Source organism: Phalacrocorax aristotelis, chromosome 1, assembly GCF_949628215.1.
Source record: "Phalacrocorax aristotelis chromosome 1, bGulAri2.1, whole genome shotgun sequence".
Classification (NCBI taxonomy): Eukaryota; Metazoa; Chordata; class Aves; order Suliformes; family Phalacrocoracidae; genus Phalacrocorax; species Phalacrocorax aristotelis.
Window position 1 is genome coordinate 16,556,215 of NC_134276.1, and position 17,810 is coordinate 16,574,024.

Genomic DNA, 17,810 nt, shown 5'->3' on the forward strand with positions numbered 1-17,810 from the left:
AGCAATGAAAATCAAGAGGAACAGTTTATTTCAGTTTTATACTAATGACCTGGAAAATGTCACAGAATTTGAAGATGGAAAAAAAAAATAAAGTTGGAAAAAAGAAAAGAAGTCGTAAACACCATTTAAGACAAAGAAATATGCTGGGACTACTAGAGGTCAGAAGCAGAGGCAGGAAAGAAAAATAAGCTTTCACTTAGAAGAATGTAAATGGAGAAAAAGGTACAAGCTATAAACTCCATTTGATGGCACACACAGACTCAGAAAGGTACTTGTGCCAAGAGTCTGGGCTGAGCAAAGAAAAACATGAAACTAATCTGCAACGTCACATGGTGGCATGGCATGCAGGGTGACATATGCCTGCACACACAGAGATCTCCCCCAGGGCGTGGGCAGATATTCTCCCCATACCAAGGGGATACCACACCACCACAAGTCACCACCTCCCAGGGGACCAAGAGCAGAGGTGGGGCCTCTCCTCACTGGTGGGGGTGTGTGAGAATCTGCACGTCTTCACCACCTTCCCACGGGTGCAGGACAGGGTTGTGCTCAGAAGAGAGCGAGGTCTGTGGTGCAAGCAGCTTCTCTGGAAACTGAAGATGGGTGTTCTCCAGACAACAGGCACAGCCAGTTAGCTTTAACCCACTTGGGTGTGACGTCAGTATCAATAAAATTTGCAGGAGGTAGCTTCATACCCCATCTATGAAGACACCAAGGTGGCACCAAAACCATGCCATCCTGGCCTCGCCGTGCTGGCCTGAGTGGCCAGGTTTTCAGGCTGTCCACCTCCACCAGCAACACAGGCTTATGGGAAGAAAACATGGGGGGAGTGCGCTTGCACCCTCTAGCAGAAAGACTTTGCTCTGTGGTTCAAAAACTCTGAGTCTTTCCTGAACACCAGACAGCATTTTTTATGTACCAAACCTACAGTCTGTTGAGTTTTTACTGCTGGGTTTAATACAGCTCCCCTGGCCATCTTTGTTCAGGATGACAAACCCTCCTGGACAGCCACTGCACCACCAGACCAGCAGCCATCCAAGCCTCCAGATTTCAGCTGCTGGCATTACAAGCATTTTCTCTGCTTTTAATCTGTTTCTTAATGCACCTGGAAAATGTACCTGAACCAGCACTGAGCTAGCAATCCCAGTGCACAAAGTTGCTGCTAAGGTAGGAAAGCAGTGTGTTTACTTTAACATATTTCTGATGGAGATAAATTACATACATAGGGAAGAGTGTGTCCCATTTTCTGCTGCCTCATATTATCTGCCCCGACTACGCTTGTTTTTTTCCCTTCAGAGCTTAATAATACAAAATTTTTCTGCATAAACTCATGCATATGCAGAAAAGGGGTGGAAGGCCTGAATAAGAATATGACCAATATATCCAGATTCTTTGCTAAACATGAGCATAAGATAAGCATATAAGACCCTGTGTTCATCATGCCTGCCTAGAGGACAGGTGGCTCAGAGCTAATACGACATGTAGTACATTGCACATTTTGAAATACGGATTTCATTTCCAGTTTCACCCCATATGTAAAACCAGGAATTGCTTTCTGTTTGGTTTAGGTACCCATACCTACACAGTATTGCCAATTTTTGTTCACTTCTAGAGAAAGCAAAGTTTTCAGCAGCCTGTTTCCATCACTAGCAGCCTCTTCAGCACGCAACACAAACCATACAGAGCAGCTAGACTACCTGTCCTCATAGTGTCCAGGTTCTTCCAAGCATTTTTTTGGACAGACCTTGGTGTGAGATAAATTTTTGTGGCCCAAAGGTGGTTGTTTTACCCTGACTTACAGCAGTTGAAAAATTAGCCTCATTCTTTCTAGGCCATTTTCCAAAGTTTAAGAGTTTGTTTATTCTTTTTATTTTTTCCTCAAAGAAAAGATTCCCTTTTAAAAGTACCCATAAGTCTGCAAACATTGAACCCCAGGGCTCACAGATGCTGTTAACTCCATCACTCACAGTGCTGTCAAGCAGTGACAAGAAAATGAAAGAAAAGACCGACCTCCATGTAAGAACTTTTGTGCTAAATCTATATTAGTAAATAAAATGAAGCAGAGATTGATCAGACATGGTGTGACTCATGTCATAGGACATAACTATTGCCCTACAGAACAGAGTGGCCACAACAAACTGCATATTGGAAACACCCTGAGGCCCACGCTGGCCCCAAACCAGCCGTGCTAAAAATCTGAGAGTGCAAACCACCTTGTGCCAACGCTTTGGCTCACATCCAGCCTGTTTAATAGTCTTTGCTGACAATTTGGGATACACAGACTTCTTTATTAGAGGGTCTGATCCTGCAAGAACTTGCATTTATGCTTCTTTTTATACTACTGATGGTTGGACAACAACGGTGCCTAGAATCAAGAACACGCAATAAGACAGCATAGTCCCTGATTCCTGCGGTCTGAGGGAAACTTTCAGTGCAGAGTATTTTTCACCACACATCACCTAAGAAAAACATCAGGACACAAATATTGATTAAAAGGAAGCATTTTTATAGCTGCCAAGATTAAAAGTATTATTAAAAAAAAGGTTTCTGCAGCTTAAGAAAAGAAGGGCCCCTGGAAAATAAGTTTTGTCTGCCACAAAACATCAATTTGTACAATTAAACTATTTCCCCAAACAAAAACTGTTAAAATGAAAAAAACCTGTTCTAAAGGGTCACAGAAAAATTGGAAGTTGATTCTGCTGAAAATGATGTGACAACAAGATACACAAATTCCACAGATCTAAAAACTATTTTTAGCTTCCAGTGCTGCAGATGAGTTGCAAAATCTGACCCTGCATAGTTAGAGGCTCAGACCTTCTCTAATTAAGCACTGACTTGTCATCAAACTGACAATCAAGGAAAACAGAACTGCATTTTTCTTGGTATTACAAGAGATAGGAAATGTGATAGATCATTTTTTTTGGCATGGCATGTATGTTCAAAATCAGTTCAGCATGGAAATAAATGTCTGGGTTGAAAACAGAGGGGGTTGTAGGCAAAGACTTATGGTAACAAGCCAGGCACTGGGTCTGAGGAGGTGTTCAGTTCGGTAGCACAAAGCTCAGCACCAGGCAGGGCCTTATTTCATGTAACAGTGTCATTTAACCGAAAATTTTCTAGTAAGATTTATCCTATCAAGTCTAAAGTGACAGGAACCTGCAACTACTATAAGATATGTGTGTGTGTGTGAATATGCATGTGTAAGGGAAAAACAGAAACAGTCTGTGACATATCTGTCATCTGTGTTATTATGAAGACACGCATGGACTTTATCAAGTGCTCAGAGCAAAACAAGGTTGTAAATTTAATAAAGATGTATGCATAGAAAATACAAATCAGATTTATACAGTGCTGTGACTGTCTTTGGAAATGTGGTGTATAGCATGAAGGTCATTGAAAGTAGAAGCAATGTGCTGAGCAAAGAACAGTGCCAGCTGCAAGCACACCAGCTTCTCTAGCATGGAAGAAGGACCCTCTCTGATGACCTGTGCCTGGAACTGCAGAGTTAGAATAAGACTAATCATTATTAAAAGGAAGCGTAGAAATCCCAAGGGCCCCAGTTATGATGCAGCCCAAGGAGGAGGGGAGGGATAAGAATAGCCACCAGCCTTCTCCCACCCACCAAACCAGTTGCAAGTGGCTCTTGTGGTCTGAAGCCGATTTTGCTGTTTCATCTTCCTTGTTTGGAATCTGGGATTGCTGTTCTCAGGTAAGTCTGCCAGGCACAGAAAAAGCAAGCATCCAAATAAAAGAGTTTGCAGAAAAACCTCTTCGTTCATCAGTCTCAGCTTGACCAGGCAGCCAACCCCATTGGCAGTGTCCCGGACTCCAAGCAAACAACAGAGCGTGCCTCTTTATCATCTTTTAGAAGTTAATCTTGTGGCATTTTAAAAAGGCTTGTTGTGCCTGTCTTTGAGGTGGGAAGACCTGAGGCTGCGGGAAGGTGTTAGGGCAGGCAGCAGTAGACCCGGCCCAGAGCTACAGCTGCGAGGCCAGCACCCTCACTGAGGGCTCCATGCTGCACCCAAACCTGCAGGCAACTCAACAGTGGGCACAGTCATCTTCGCTGAGGACGTGGAAGAACCACAAATATTATCAAAATCCAGCAAGGGGAAAGTTCACCCTAGAAAAAATGCAACGTAATGTGTTCCTAGATTACATGCTGAGCAGAAGGAGGAACCTAGGAAATTTGGGAGTTCAAAGGCAGACTGAGCTGACAGAGAAGAACACATTAAAAGACACGTTCTTAGTGTTAGGGCAACCATGACAAAGAGAACAGACTTCTTTATCATAAATTAAGAAGGAATACAATTGCAGGCAATGGTACAGCATTAAAAAAAGGAAAATTCGAACTCATTATCAAAGAAAAAATGTCTGTCTGACAGTGATTTATTAGTCTACGGTTTAATCTCCCGTGAGGTATGCTCCTATGCTTGTTATATTTAAAAATTATACTACATGAACAACCAATACATTTACAATACAGAAAATTCTTGTCCTTAGAGAAAAATGGGCTGAATGACCTCACAGCTTTAAATTCTCGGGTTCTATGTTTGGCTGCATTACATGTTACTGAACAAGAAAAAGCCTACACTCCTTCCCCTAAATTTAGACCTGGAAATCTTAAAACAGTTGGTACCATTTGATCTAGGGCTGTAAGCATTTTCCAGCAGTTACAGCTGTTGCAACAAACAAGGCAAAGATTTATTCTGTAAGCAATTACGCACACATTATACACAATGCATTGTTTTTCCTGGCTTGCCAAAAATGACTAACACACTGAAGAGTGCTATGGTTGAAACAAACCCTGCAACCCAAACTTGGGCTAGATGAGTACAAGAGCAGGACTGTGCTGCCAAGCTTTGTAAGATAACATTGACACGTGTTCAAATAAATAGTATTGGTGGAATACAAAATGTGAAGGCCTAAGAGCCCACCTCTCCACAAAACTGTGAAGACATGCCAATTCTTGTTTTGACTTAAAAGACAACTTGCAACCAACACCTGCTGGGGTGGGTTTTCACAAGTTCCTCGGTGCAGACTGGAGGTCTAGCATTTTTCAATTCACCAGTCGCTTCCTCTGGAAGTCTGTCAGAAAAAAATCCTGAAAGCAGAATGACTTCCCCCTAGTCTCCAACACAGCTGGCACACATTGAAGTTATGCTGCACCTTCAGCTATCATGAAAATTCTAGAGAAGAGGCTGCTCAACAGGAACAGGGCCTCTTCCTCTTTCCTTGTGGCCACAGTGGTAAGAGGGACCAGCCTCGCAGCACTGAAGCACCAGGAGTTAATTAACACCTCTTTGCAGTGTTGTAATACAACCTTAGCGCCTAATTAACCTTTTCACAGAATCAAACATGGCATCTCTGTTCTCCCTACAAATTTGGCATCTATAACTAGATTTCTATAAAACACCTTCCAAAGTTACCAAACCAATATAAAAGGTAAGTTCCTCATATATTATCATCATCCCACATGCTAACATTCTTCAGCTGTTGCTAAAGTAGAATTAAAAGATAGAATATGGATTTACAGAGACAGCATTAAGTCCTCAAGTCAACAATCTGAAATAGTCCCACTGTTCAACCAAACAGCTCATGTGATGGACAGGTTAATGAGTGCTGTTAAAAAAGTTTGACAGTGTAAACTCACCTCATGTTCATACACGCTGATGTGTGCTTTAGGATAAACTTAGGTGAGAATGGTTGGATTTAACCTTCCTCTTTAGTGTAGACACGGAGAGGTCCTCACATCTACCAGCAGTACTGATGGTTTGTGGCATGTCTAGTTTGCTACTGTATTTCCCATCCCCCTTTCTGGTGCCCTCCTAATGGTCAACTCTAAGCAGACAAATTAGCTACAAGGTCTTTCCACATAGCTCCATACAGCTCTAACAGGAGCTGTATCGAGACTGCTATTGGCCTGTCACTATTGCGGTGTCAAAATACCATGTCCAAACTATAGGTATTTTCTGTTTGGTTACACAGACATGGGAAGCAAAGTCAGGGCACAGGATGGCCTTTACCCTCTCCGAGGTTATGCTCATTATGGCACAGAAAATGTACCCTTCCATTTCATGCGTTACAATTTTCAGTGCTGGATCCAGCCTAACTTTCTGCTACCTGTACATGCTAAATGTTAATTAAGAAAATTGCTTTATGGGTACCCTGAAAAAGCTGTCCAACATGTGTGGTAAGTAGCATTACTGATTTTAAGACTGGCAAGCTCTAAAAAAAGCCTGAAATCATAAATCCTTTTTAAAACTAATTGATTTTCCCAGAGTAGTTTCAATATAAAAATATCTTTAATATCCTCCATCCATTTTTTAACCACCAGTTATTCACAAGAATTCCAGACTGTTAGGAATCATTGATTTATTTCTCTAATTATCAATGGTTACTTAAGCCTTTTCCAAAAAGTTTGGGGATGGGTTTCAATTCCTACTTGTCCAATAGCACAGTTTTGCCAGTGACCACTAATTAATGAACTCTGGCTCACTGGAAGTGTACTTGGAGTGTATTATTCTGTATTTTTGTTTAATAGAGATTGCTGGACCCTAACTGACATTTGAAGAATCAGTGAAAAGATTAGCTTTCATATAGAATTTTTTTATGCATCCAGCTCTGTTAGGACAAAAACTGATTATGAACTGGGAAGCAGCATGGGCATGCAGGCTGAAGGGACGGACAACTCACCAAGAACCTTCACACATCCTCTCACTTCGCCAAGTACAGTGGCAAGATCATGGCTAGTTGCTACGACACTGGGACTCACTTCATTCATTTAATTTAAAAAACCAAACTCACTATTCTGCCAGTATTACACACTTCCCAACAACTGCAACATTCCTGGAGCCCTTACCCACTATCCTTATGTGCTATGTAGTTGTCTGATCTTATCACTAATATGGTTACATGCTTCTTGGAATTTGCCGATCCTTCTGCCGTATTTTGCAAGAAATCATGTCGATGCTGAATAAGGCTGTTGAGCTTCTACAAAGAATAAACTACGGGATTTTTGTCGAACATGGGTAACCCTCTTGTAATGCGTATGATGGTCTTTTTCTGGTTTTGCTTTTGTATCTCTAACTTGTGTTGGAAAAGTAGGAACCTCCTCTTTAGGTCACTGAATTTCTCAGGAATTCTTAAAACAGGTAAGTATTGCCAGCAGGAAATGCAGTCTTTCAAAATCTAAAGCTGTCCTAAATGAACAATGTGTCTTGTTAGAGTCAACTATTTGGGACAGGATACGGGATTTGAAAACAACACGCTTGTGTTTGTATAATCCTTTGAAGATACAAAGCGCTATATTTTCTTGTCCTTGGCCACCGCCACAAGTTTGGTGAATTCTCACACAGTGCACTGTTTGATTAAAGATGTAGTGTTTTCAATGGGAATTGGACATCAACAGCATTGCTGTTATGTTAAGACAGATTGATGACAATGTCTTGCAAAGGAGTCACACTTTAACTGTGCTGTCAACAAATCAGGGACAGAGGAGCAAATGGCCAGTTCTTCACCATGCTGTTCAAACAACAAAACTGCAGAGCACACATGCTTGCAGCTGGGAAAACACAGACACTAAGGTCTATTTTCTTTTCCGATTAAAAAAATTGTTTTATCAGTTGAAGTCTGACAACTTCCAGGAGCTTCTGTGTGCTTACTGGGTCCTGCTGCTTCTGATTTTGCTATCTTCCTTGCCAGAAGGTCTGTTATTTCCCTGGCCATAACTCAGTTCCTCACCCATGTTTCCAGCTGACTCTTTTCACCTTGGAGACATGCCCAAATCCAGCCCTGCTACTCCTCAAGTTCAGAGTCAGAGGTCTTGCAAAAAGAGGCTGATGTATTGATATGGCCCTATTTTTGCCCTGCTTTCTACCCAGTCCATGACTCCTCTCCTAGACCCAGCCTTTCCTATTCCAGGTCCACTGTTTAAAATCTTCAATTCATCTGCCTCCTTTCCTTCCTAACTGTGCTGCCACAACTCCTCTGGTTTACACAAATCCCTCCCTCCTTTCATTCCCTTGTCCTTCCTTTTATTCCCTTGTTAAAAACATCTCCTTAATAGCCATTCACCCTTCTTCAGTCCAAACGAAAATACTGTAATGAACAAGTGACACGTGGACAACTTCCTGGTAATAATCGAAGGTTTCTTCTTCCTCATCTTTCACAATGTATCTGCTAAGTTTGATATTGTCAGCCATACCTTCTCTGTCCTTTGGCTTTTTTATTTTTCCTTTCAGCTTTCAAGAGTCGTTGCTTGTTTGGGTCTTCTGCCTCTCTGAACATTGCCTTTTGGCATTTCTACTTCCTTCTCTTTCTCTGTGGACTTGCCTCTTTCACTGTGTGTGCTTCGTTTACCCACAATTACCTTTATTTCTGAAGTTGGACTACACATAAGCCTCCTCCCTTGCCCTTGATGCTGCTGCCGCTTCATTGCCATTCCTGGATGATCCTGTATCAGTCCTTCTCTCTAGTACTTGTAGCATCTTCTGATGCCAAGTTGGTAGGTGATTCCCCTTCCCCCTGAAATTTACTTTTGTTCGTCACTCTCTTATCAGTATAATCTCTCACTTAAAAAATGGCTTTAGATATTAGGACACAAGACAGGGAGACTCATAATGAAATTTAAAATTTAGAGAGTCACATAGTAGTAGGATTGGGACCAATCCTTGTGTCTGGGACAACAGGAGTAAACATGGAAGGGGCATCAACCTTCAGAAGAGACCTGTCAAGAGAAGTATGACATTAGACCACAATCGAGGTAAAACTGGGAGAAGATGCAGTGTGGGACAACTGACCATCAAGTGCTGGGTCATGTCAGGTCATAGCTTTGGCCACAGCCCCCAGGCTCCCTCTGACTCAAACACTTCATTCTGCTGGTAGGAGATAGGCCTGAAAACCTGTGAGGTTTTCCACCAGAGGAGATGGTATGGGCAAGACTTAGGAGGTAAGCAGTAAAGGTTTGGCGTTTTGGAAAGTGTAATAGGAGGTTGGAGGGAGAAATAGCTCTTGGTTAGATGCAAACGTTGGAATGAATCTTTTAATTAGGATCTTCTGCTGCCCCTGGAGCAGTCAATGCTGCATGGGAAACTGCTTGTCCAGACATGCCTTCTCAACACAGGTACATCAGCTTCATCAGCTTCCTTATTGCTGAGCTATCTGACCCCCAGTTTTGCTTCTTTTCATATCCTTCACTACCTTTTGTTCTGCTCTGAGTGCTGGGAGAACTGGAAGGTTCCTGCCTTCCACACTGCTTGGCTTGTCTACCACTTTTGTTTCTTCATCAAACCCTGCTTGAAGGACAGTTAAGCATCAGATCAAGGTTTGCTGGACTCTCAGGTAATGGAAAGCGTTGCTCCTTCCCTATAAAATTACTCTGAGATACTCCATGTCTCAAGATGTACTGAGGCACAATCTCTCTTTTTAATATGCTGTCATTTTATGTTGCTTTTTAAAACATTATAACACCTTCCAAAGTAAAAAAAAAAACAAATGCATAGATAATCTCTTAAATCTTCTGCTTATGTAAAGTTAGGGAAAGAATGTTAAAGATTTTGAGCAAGTTTTATCTAATTAGAACGGACTTAATTACTTCTCCTGAAAGATGAGCCTCTGGCTGATAATTTTAAGAGGATGATTCGCCTTGAGCAAAAACACAGAAAATAGTTTTCTGCCAGAACATAAAAAATAGAAGTTTCATCACATAGATTGTTATGAGTTTTGCACATGGGTAGTATTTATAAAAAATCTTTTCTGTCTAGCATAGACAGGCAATCACAACTGAAATCAGAGAAAGAGTAGCAGAAGAACAACTGATAAAGCTTCCACATGTAAGTTCTTGCTTCTTCACTGTGAGATCTATTTAATGTTCAACCACTTTATTAATCAAGACATTCCCCCCGCCCCATTCCTCTCCTTCTGTACCCCCAGCAATTTACTGGGATTCCTTCTGTGGATTATGTAAAAGCAGGGAAGGTATTCATGCACCGTTATCATGCCTGTTGTCACATAAGTTATATTATATGGGTTTTCAGGCAGAATATTTTGTCTTGGAGACAGAAATAAAATGTCTCTTCTGTGAAAGAAGTGACAAGCTAAAATAGAAGCACAGCAGCAAAGACTCATGCAGCTCCTGGGCTGGATTCAGCTCTGTGGACTGTGATAAAGAATTAATCATCCTTTATGGTCTTTATGGATCTGTATTCACAATGGTGGTTGAATCTTCTTGCAATCATGTGAACTCTTACAAGGAAGTTTATTTATTGACTATTTTAAAAACCTGCAGCCTTGTGCTGCATCACTTGTGCAAACAAATCTGCTAAAACACAGGGAGCCAGTCGCTTAATTCAGAGGGACTGTCTGTGAGACTACAAATATCAGGACCAGGTTCTCATTCTGCCTATTTTCATATTCTCATTGTGCTTTGAATTTCTCGTGTTTTCTTGTGAGCTTAACAGGCAAGTATCAGAGAGTTTTAAGTCTAGTATTTGAACTAAATTTGATTGATCAACATTTTTTGCATGGGCAAGTAATAAAATTTTGTTAGACTGCCTGTGGCGTCTTTCCCCAGTTTGTGACCATTGTTCTTTTTCTGATCACATGAGTGGTAGAGACCTATAGCCTGGATGTTTAGCAGAAAGCTAGTTCTCTGTAGAATTCCGCATGTTGGTTCAAACCCTGATGTTCTCCCCACCAATCCATTAATTTCTTTATAGCTCCTTTATTCATTTCAAACAAGCAAAAATTACTCATGATCTAACACGTTAATACACATTTTGACACTTAATGTTATCCTGGGACAAATGTATTTATGTTCTCCTGTTTAGCACCACATGTCCACCATAGCTGGTTTCCAGTTCCCAAAAAAGTACAGATTGCTCCTAATGTCATGTGATATTTCCTAGCAATGAATTATATTAAAAAGAAAAGAGAGGTAAAAGCACAGATGTATTTGTATATATGTAAATAGATATATATGTAAATATTTTTTATCTTTGTATGTATGAATGTTTGTATATATACATGTACATAGGTTCCAAACTTTCTCAAAGCCCTTGTTTCCAATAATGATTTCATCCAAAGTTCCCAAATATGGATTTCATTTAGGATTAGTGAAACAATTAGCAAGGCAATAACAATTTACTGTTATAACCATATAACATATATGTGACTTTTGCAATAAACTTAAAACAGTGGTTTTAATTAGCAAATGGAATTCAACATTTTCTAGTCATCTCATTAAAATGAAATTAGATGCAGGGTTGGGTTTTTTAATTCAAAACATTCACCTTTATTGTTGGAACACGTTCCTGAACAAGTTCATAGATTATTTTAGTAAATGTCCATGCAAATGTCCTTGTAAAACGTGGGGTCCAAACTTGTTAACATTCCCTTCTCAAATTAGGACATCGGAAAAACTTCACTTCAGAAGGAAAAAGGGGATTGTATAAAATTACTTCAATCAAGCAAAGATTATTTCCATGTGTAACAGTGTAACTTAATTTACATTCCTACATCTCAAAATAATTGAGGCACTATTTTTAGTAATTATTGAATACTTACTCGCTACATGCAAGATCCCTCAGTTGAGGTAACTGCACTGCAAGCAGTGGTAGAAGGAAAATTAACATTTGTGGCAATACGGAATATTCACATCACCTACTTTAAGGTGTGCAACCCTGGGGCCTCTCTCCTGACCGTGAGCACCTCCCTTCTAGCAACTGTGTAAGTAGCCTAAGATGACTTATCTTCCTCTGTATCCCACATTTCTACAGTGTTTGTTGTGAAACACTATGTCCTTAGAGTAAGAAATTATATGATGTGTGAGAAAAAAAGATTGGAATACCTCAGTGCCTTCTATAAAGTTTCTAAGGCAACACAATCGAGAAAAGTAAAAAAATATTTGAGAAATAAGCACTTTAAGTGATAATGGCAGGGAGGAATTTCAAAGAAATTTGCAGCTAAGTGAGGCTCATGCCTAATAGCTGTCCAGGGCTTGCTCCAGACCATTTTGCTCTAGTTCTGTGAAGCTTGAAGGAAAAGACAATTTTTAAAGAGGTTCAGGGGAGACATTTCTCTGTGTGGATATTCAGGCTAAGCCAACAATCTGTACAGCTACGACTGGGGGCTTTGAGTGTGAAATGTCCGTAGACACCAGTTACCAGCTGCACATACTTGCCTACTCCTACTCCTGCACTGTCACAGACAGCATAGAGTAGGAGTGACTTTTCCAGCCACATTAGGACATTTTTGATTCTTATTCAACTTGGGATAAGTGGTGGGGCACACTCAAGTCACTAATAAGCTCCTGGAGTCAGTTCCACCCTGGAGCTCCCACTCCCAGGGAGTCCTATGGCTTCATGAGGAATGAGTGGTTCAGGGACAGGTAACAAGCAGCAACGTGTTGAAACTGACCCTTCTCTCCAAAATCACCCTCGCTGTTCCTCCTCCAGACTTCCTAGTCCCTTAGACCCACAGAGGGGCGGGCACAAGCAGAGGTGCCAAGAGGCAGAGGATGTGGGGAGAGTATGAGGAAGACAGAGAAGGTGAGGGAGGCAGCCTTGGCAAGCAAAGGTTGCTAAATGCTGTGTTCGGATGCTCAGACTTTATTTCACAGATCTGCTTCCTTGCTCATTGTCCTCAACCTTATACTGGGACAGTTAATTACTCCCACACATCGATATGGCTTTCAGCCTTCTCCTGTTAAAGATCATCTTTGGATTTTTTTTTTCAGTCTAATGTTCCAGAGGAACACTGAATTCTAATCCCACCACCCCGAGTGACTGAGCCCCTCCATCTTATGTGGGTTGCTTACTTTGCATGCCTTGTTTCACAAGGGCAAACATGGCTTTCATGGATGCAAGTCTAAATTTTTATCTTCTCTGGAAAAAAAAAATCCCTTCTTGTTTCTCTAAATGGTACTGAAACGTTAAGTTAATGCAAAAACACAAGTACATGAAGATAATGAAGTATGTTTCTGCTATGCTCTGCGGTGCCTCATTTGTGCCTCATGCAGAATGCTGAACTAAGTAAAACTTGATCTGCATCAAATGAAGTGATCTTAACCGACTTCCTTGAAGATTCATAAATGAGAAGGCCAGAGAGCGAGGCTGCGAGGCTGTTTGGCTACATATATAACAGGGAGAAATTCACCCAGCCATTCTGGCACCATGCTCAGGAGATGCAGCTGATCAATAAACTCAAGAGAACTCTCCAAATTGCTTGCTTCAGTTTTCTCTGGAAAATTATCAGTCAGAGTCTGGTATACAAATAAACAACCGCTATGCAGATCCAAACCCCAAATACAAAGAAAAAAAAAAAGTGCGCTAAAGATTTGCACGTATCTTGTGCACCATTTTCCAAGAAAGCCCCCAGAAGTAGCCTTGACTTGCAGAAGATTATAAAGGAAAGAAAAAAAGCAATGTAAAGGTCTTTCATGTCATCTGATAGAAAATACCATATGTTTTTGCATGCTTCATTAATGCTCCTTGGTTTGCCGCCTAGAAATGCACAGTGAGTTCAACCTTCAGGGGTCAGCAGTGCTCAGCATATCTATGAACTGAGCTCTAAGTGACTGTGGGGACTATAGAACAAGGGCTGACTCTGCTGAATATTAAACCTCCAGTTTTATGTTGGACAGTTTGGAATCTGAAGACCAGCTAAGATCATCCCCCATCTTGCAAATGCCACTAATCACCTGTGCAGTTCTCTTCTCGGAAATAAAATAGTATTTCATTCAGAGGGTGCACTTGGAGAGTATTCTTCTGAATAGATCTGCTAGTCTGTAAAATTCTCTGTTTACTCATAGTTTTGACATTAGATAAACACAGTAGCCTTTTTTGAGCTTTCTAGTGCAGAGAGTCCTGTGTTTTGGGTGATAACGTTCATTTTTGGAAAGCCTAATACTATCAGACTAGCTGTACATGGTCTGGAATAAAGCTTGCTAAATGCAGCAGAGTTTTTGAGGCTGCACTGAAATACGAGTAGCGTAAAGAGAGACTGCTTCACTGTCTCATTTTCATGCCCAGTGATCTTTCATAGATTGTTCTGCTTAAATTTTAGTTTTAGTAGATTACCTCCAAATTAGAGTAAATTAGAGTTCAGGATTTACTCACAGTGCTATGCCTTACTCCACTGGAAGTCTAACAATTTAAATGCAAGGGAGCACAATCTTTATAGCTTTAGGGCTGTCTTGACAATGTGCTGTTTGTGGACTCTTTTTAGCATACATAGGCATACATGCATGCCAAGCTGAGAGGCTGAAGTGAAATGACTCAAACAGTGGATCTCTCCTGTTACAGCATTAACATTATTGCTATTACAGGCTTTCTTATTCTTGTTAAATAACAGTGGATTAAATAAAAAGGGAGTAAGAAGTGTGATGGATATGAAAATATAATGATGACAGTATAATAAATTAATGCTTACCATTTCCTAACTGTTTGCAAAATCTGCCTCTTTCGAGCTATACTGCACCAAAAGCATTATAATATTAATCAGAACAATACAAAAGAATACATATTTGTATCAAAATCGACTTAGAGGAATGAGCATTCCTGCTCCCTAAAGACAAAACCAAAATAAAAAAACCAGGAGGTTTTCATCTCATTGAAACAGTACATGATACACTGCTAATACCACTGCATATACAAAGAGGCATGTTTATACACGGTTAAAAATACAGCCTATGACTTAGCACGTTGTCTTGTATGTAAAATTTTATTGCATGTAGAATAAATTGCTCTGCATCTAACTCAGAATCACAGCCATAACCCCTCAAGATATTTTTATTTGACCTCAAATGAACATAAAGGAGTTCATAGAGCAGCCATTTCTTTGCTGTTTCTGCAGCATCTGTCAAGGCACTGGCAGTGCAGCCTCAGTTCAGAAAGTGTTAGTGCTTCTGAAACACGTTATTAGTGTAAACCTTAGCCTGGACTTAACTTTATTTTATATTTAATGACAGGATGTCAAAAATACTTTGATCTGTATTAATGTAGTTGCTGGAATGAAAATACTTTCAGCCAATTAGTGTTTTGATCCAATGCTGTTAGCTACGCCATCCAGTCTTCAAGTACTGATGCTTTTTTACACTACAATCTGTCTCTCACCCGTGACACAGCTAGGTGACTTACCACAAGGGAGTAACAAATCTTGAATCCAGGTTTAGCCACAAAGTAGTCATCGGATTTGAAGGTTATCTTTATCTGATTTGTTCTTGATGTTATTCTTGGAGGTACTTCCTTGTGTCCACACCACCGTCCTCGTATAACTGTGCTGGTCTCTGACACATCTTCCACTTCCACAAAGTCATACCTGGGAAGCAGTTTGAAGGATTAGGTTTTGCTAACTGGCTACAAAAGATGGCTGCAAATAGACAGGAGCACAGCTGGAGACACAAAGACAACTCTCCCCCATTCTCCACTGCAAAACATCAGACTAATTATTACAAGTGGTGGACATGCATGTGTAGCACAACATACACTGAGCTGCAAGCTACTGCCCACGTGCTCAAATGGCTGATTTTTGGGCTCCTGGAACATGACAGGCAGTATTTTCTACCATGCTAAAATATCAATAAGAGGCACTTGCATGTGCTTAGTACACAGTAAACATACACATTGCATTTCATCTGGTAGATAAATAACTTAGAGACTTGACAAAATATTATTTAAGGCAGGCTGCCCAAGCTGAGCAGCTGCAAGTCCTTGTGCAGTTTCTGGTGGTCCCCCAACTCCTTGCAGCAGCAGCCACCGGCTCCCGCCTGCTGTGCCTGTCAGAGGGCTGGAGCTGGGCTGCTGCCATGCCAGGAGCAAAGGGAGATGCTGGAGGGACACAGCGCAGTGCATGCTGCTGAAAGGTGCTTTTTAGGACCTCCTTTGCAGGAGGCAGGGTATTCCTGCTAGATGGTTTGGAAAGACTCGTTTCAAGCTTTCAACCAGAAAAGGGCAGGCTGGCACTCTGCGTGCTACAGCAACACTCCTTCACTCTCAGCCTGTATGCTGTTACCAGAGAAAAAGCAACAGCACGTCTTGCCCTGTGCAAGGCCACACCTTGGCCGGGGCCCTGTGCCACAGCCCAAAGAGGGCTCTGCCAGGAGCAGCAGTCGCTAAACCCTAGGGATGAGCGGACACAGTGACAGCATTCACTGCCACAGCCTGCGTATTTGCTGGTTTGGGTCATTTATTGGGTTCATTTCTTGAGCTGGAGAATAAGGAAACCAGAGAATAAAGTCCTGATCTCACTATGTCTATGAGAAAAACAGTCTATTCGTATCTGTGGAGGCAGAATTAAGCCCCAAAAATTGCAGCTGGCGAGGGAGAAGTGATGACAAGAGAAGCAGGTTGAGCACAGGCAATGAGAGATGGAGAGAGCTGCCATCCCCACAGTACAGTTAAGCCCTAAAACTTTGGAGGTCTTTACGAGGAAAGGTTTTTATTATCAAAGCCTGTGCTCCCTCCAAAGAAGCTGTTTAAGACTTTTAACTGATTCTTACTAGAAATGTGCTGCTCCCCACCCCCTAGTCTGTGGGCCAGACGCCTGCCTCCCAACCCAGTTGTGGAAGCGGAATAGCTCTGTAAATAACAGACCTGCTTTTCTTTTTCTGCTGAGAGGCCATGTGAAAAAAATGCAAGTACTATGTGGCTTGAGAATATCAGCACTGCTGCTTTTATATTCACCAACCCCAAATTGCACAGAACAGAAAATAACAGATTTGCCATAACCAAATCACTTAAATCTGCCCAAACTCTGCTGAAACATACATTTTTGTAAGACTACAAAGTTTAGTTCCAGACAGAGGTAAACTTGTCTCAGGGTGTCTCTACTGTCCTCTGCTCCCACTCCCTCATGGTGATGGACATGGTACCCAGGCAGAGCTCCCCACTGCCCACATGAGCATCCACCACCACTGACCCTGGGCAGCATGACAGCCAGTGAACGCTTATCATAACATGAGGGGTTTCCGGGTTTTGAGTATAAGCCTTGTAGGCTTTGGTGAAAATTGACCAGCCTCTACTTTTTGAGGCTGGGAGCCAGACTAACTGTTGGAAAAAATGGGGCAAATCCATGGCTGTCAGGGATTATTTCTGCTTTCAACAGAAGAGGCTTTGCTGCAATGATCATGGAAGTAGGTGCAATCTCAGTTGCTTCTGTGCATCTGAAGAGCCTCAGAAGCTCGGTAATTTAATTGCTTTTCAGAATCATCTCTTATCAAGTGCCTGGGGAAATGCTAATGGCAATTCTAGAAAATTCGGTAAATCCTTGAATATTTCCCCTCTTTCTGAAACAGCTCTGCTAAAGCATACCCTTTCATTCCTCAGCCTGAATGAATTTCAGTCAGTTCAGTCTTAATAGTATGCAAATTACAATAATCAGCATTAATGAAAAATTGAAAGAAACCCTAGGAAGTTTCTGGAAAAAATGCGTAAGGTCAAAAGCAAGTACAAAAGGAAGGTAAGGTGCAGAGGTCCTGAATTACTCATCCAATATGCACCACATTCAAGTACATCCTCAGCTCTCAGCATTCATTTCAATTAAAACATGCCTCGCTGTCTCTCTAAAGCAGCACTGCAGGGATTGTCAGAGACTGAAGTTGCAGAAAGGACCTAGTTTTGAAAAACATATTGAGCATTAGCAAAAAAATCTAACTATGCACACAGTACTTAACAGGCTTAAAGCCATCACGAGCTGTCTGCCTGGGAAATTCCTCACTCTGGAAGTAATACTACGCAAATAAAGGTCTTCCAGGAACACCAGGGAAAGCTTTATTGCAGAAAAGAATGTGGTATTTCTCCAGCTTCTATAGA

The 17,810-nt window shown here is 41.3% G+C and overlaps 1 protein-coding gene across 2 annotated transcripts in view; it reads right to left on the minus strand.

Annotated features, from left to right (window-relative positions):
• Nucleotides 1–17,810, minus strand: part of PDGFD (platelet derived growth factor D) — a 142,908-nt gene that overhangs the window by 42,365 nt on the left and 82,733 nt on the right. For both annotated transcript variants that reach the window (XM_075081991.1, XM_075081986.1), the window contains exon 3: nt 15,138–15,318. In XM_075081991.1, coding sequence (XP_074938092.1) covers nt 15,138–15,318 — 181 coding nt within the window. The remainder of the gene's footprint in view (nt 1–15,137; nt 15,319–17,810) is intronic.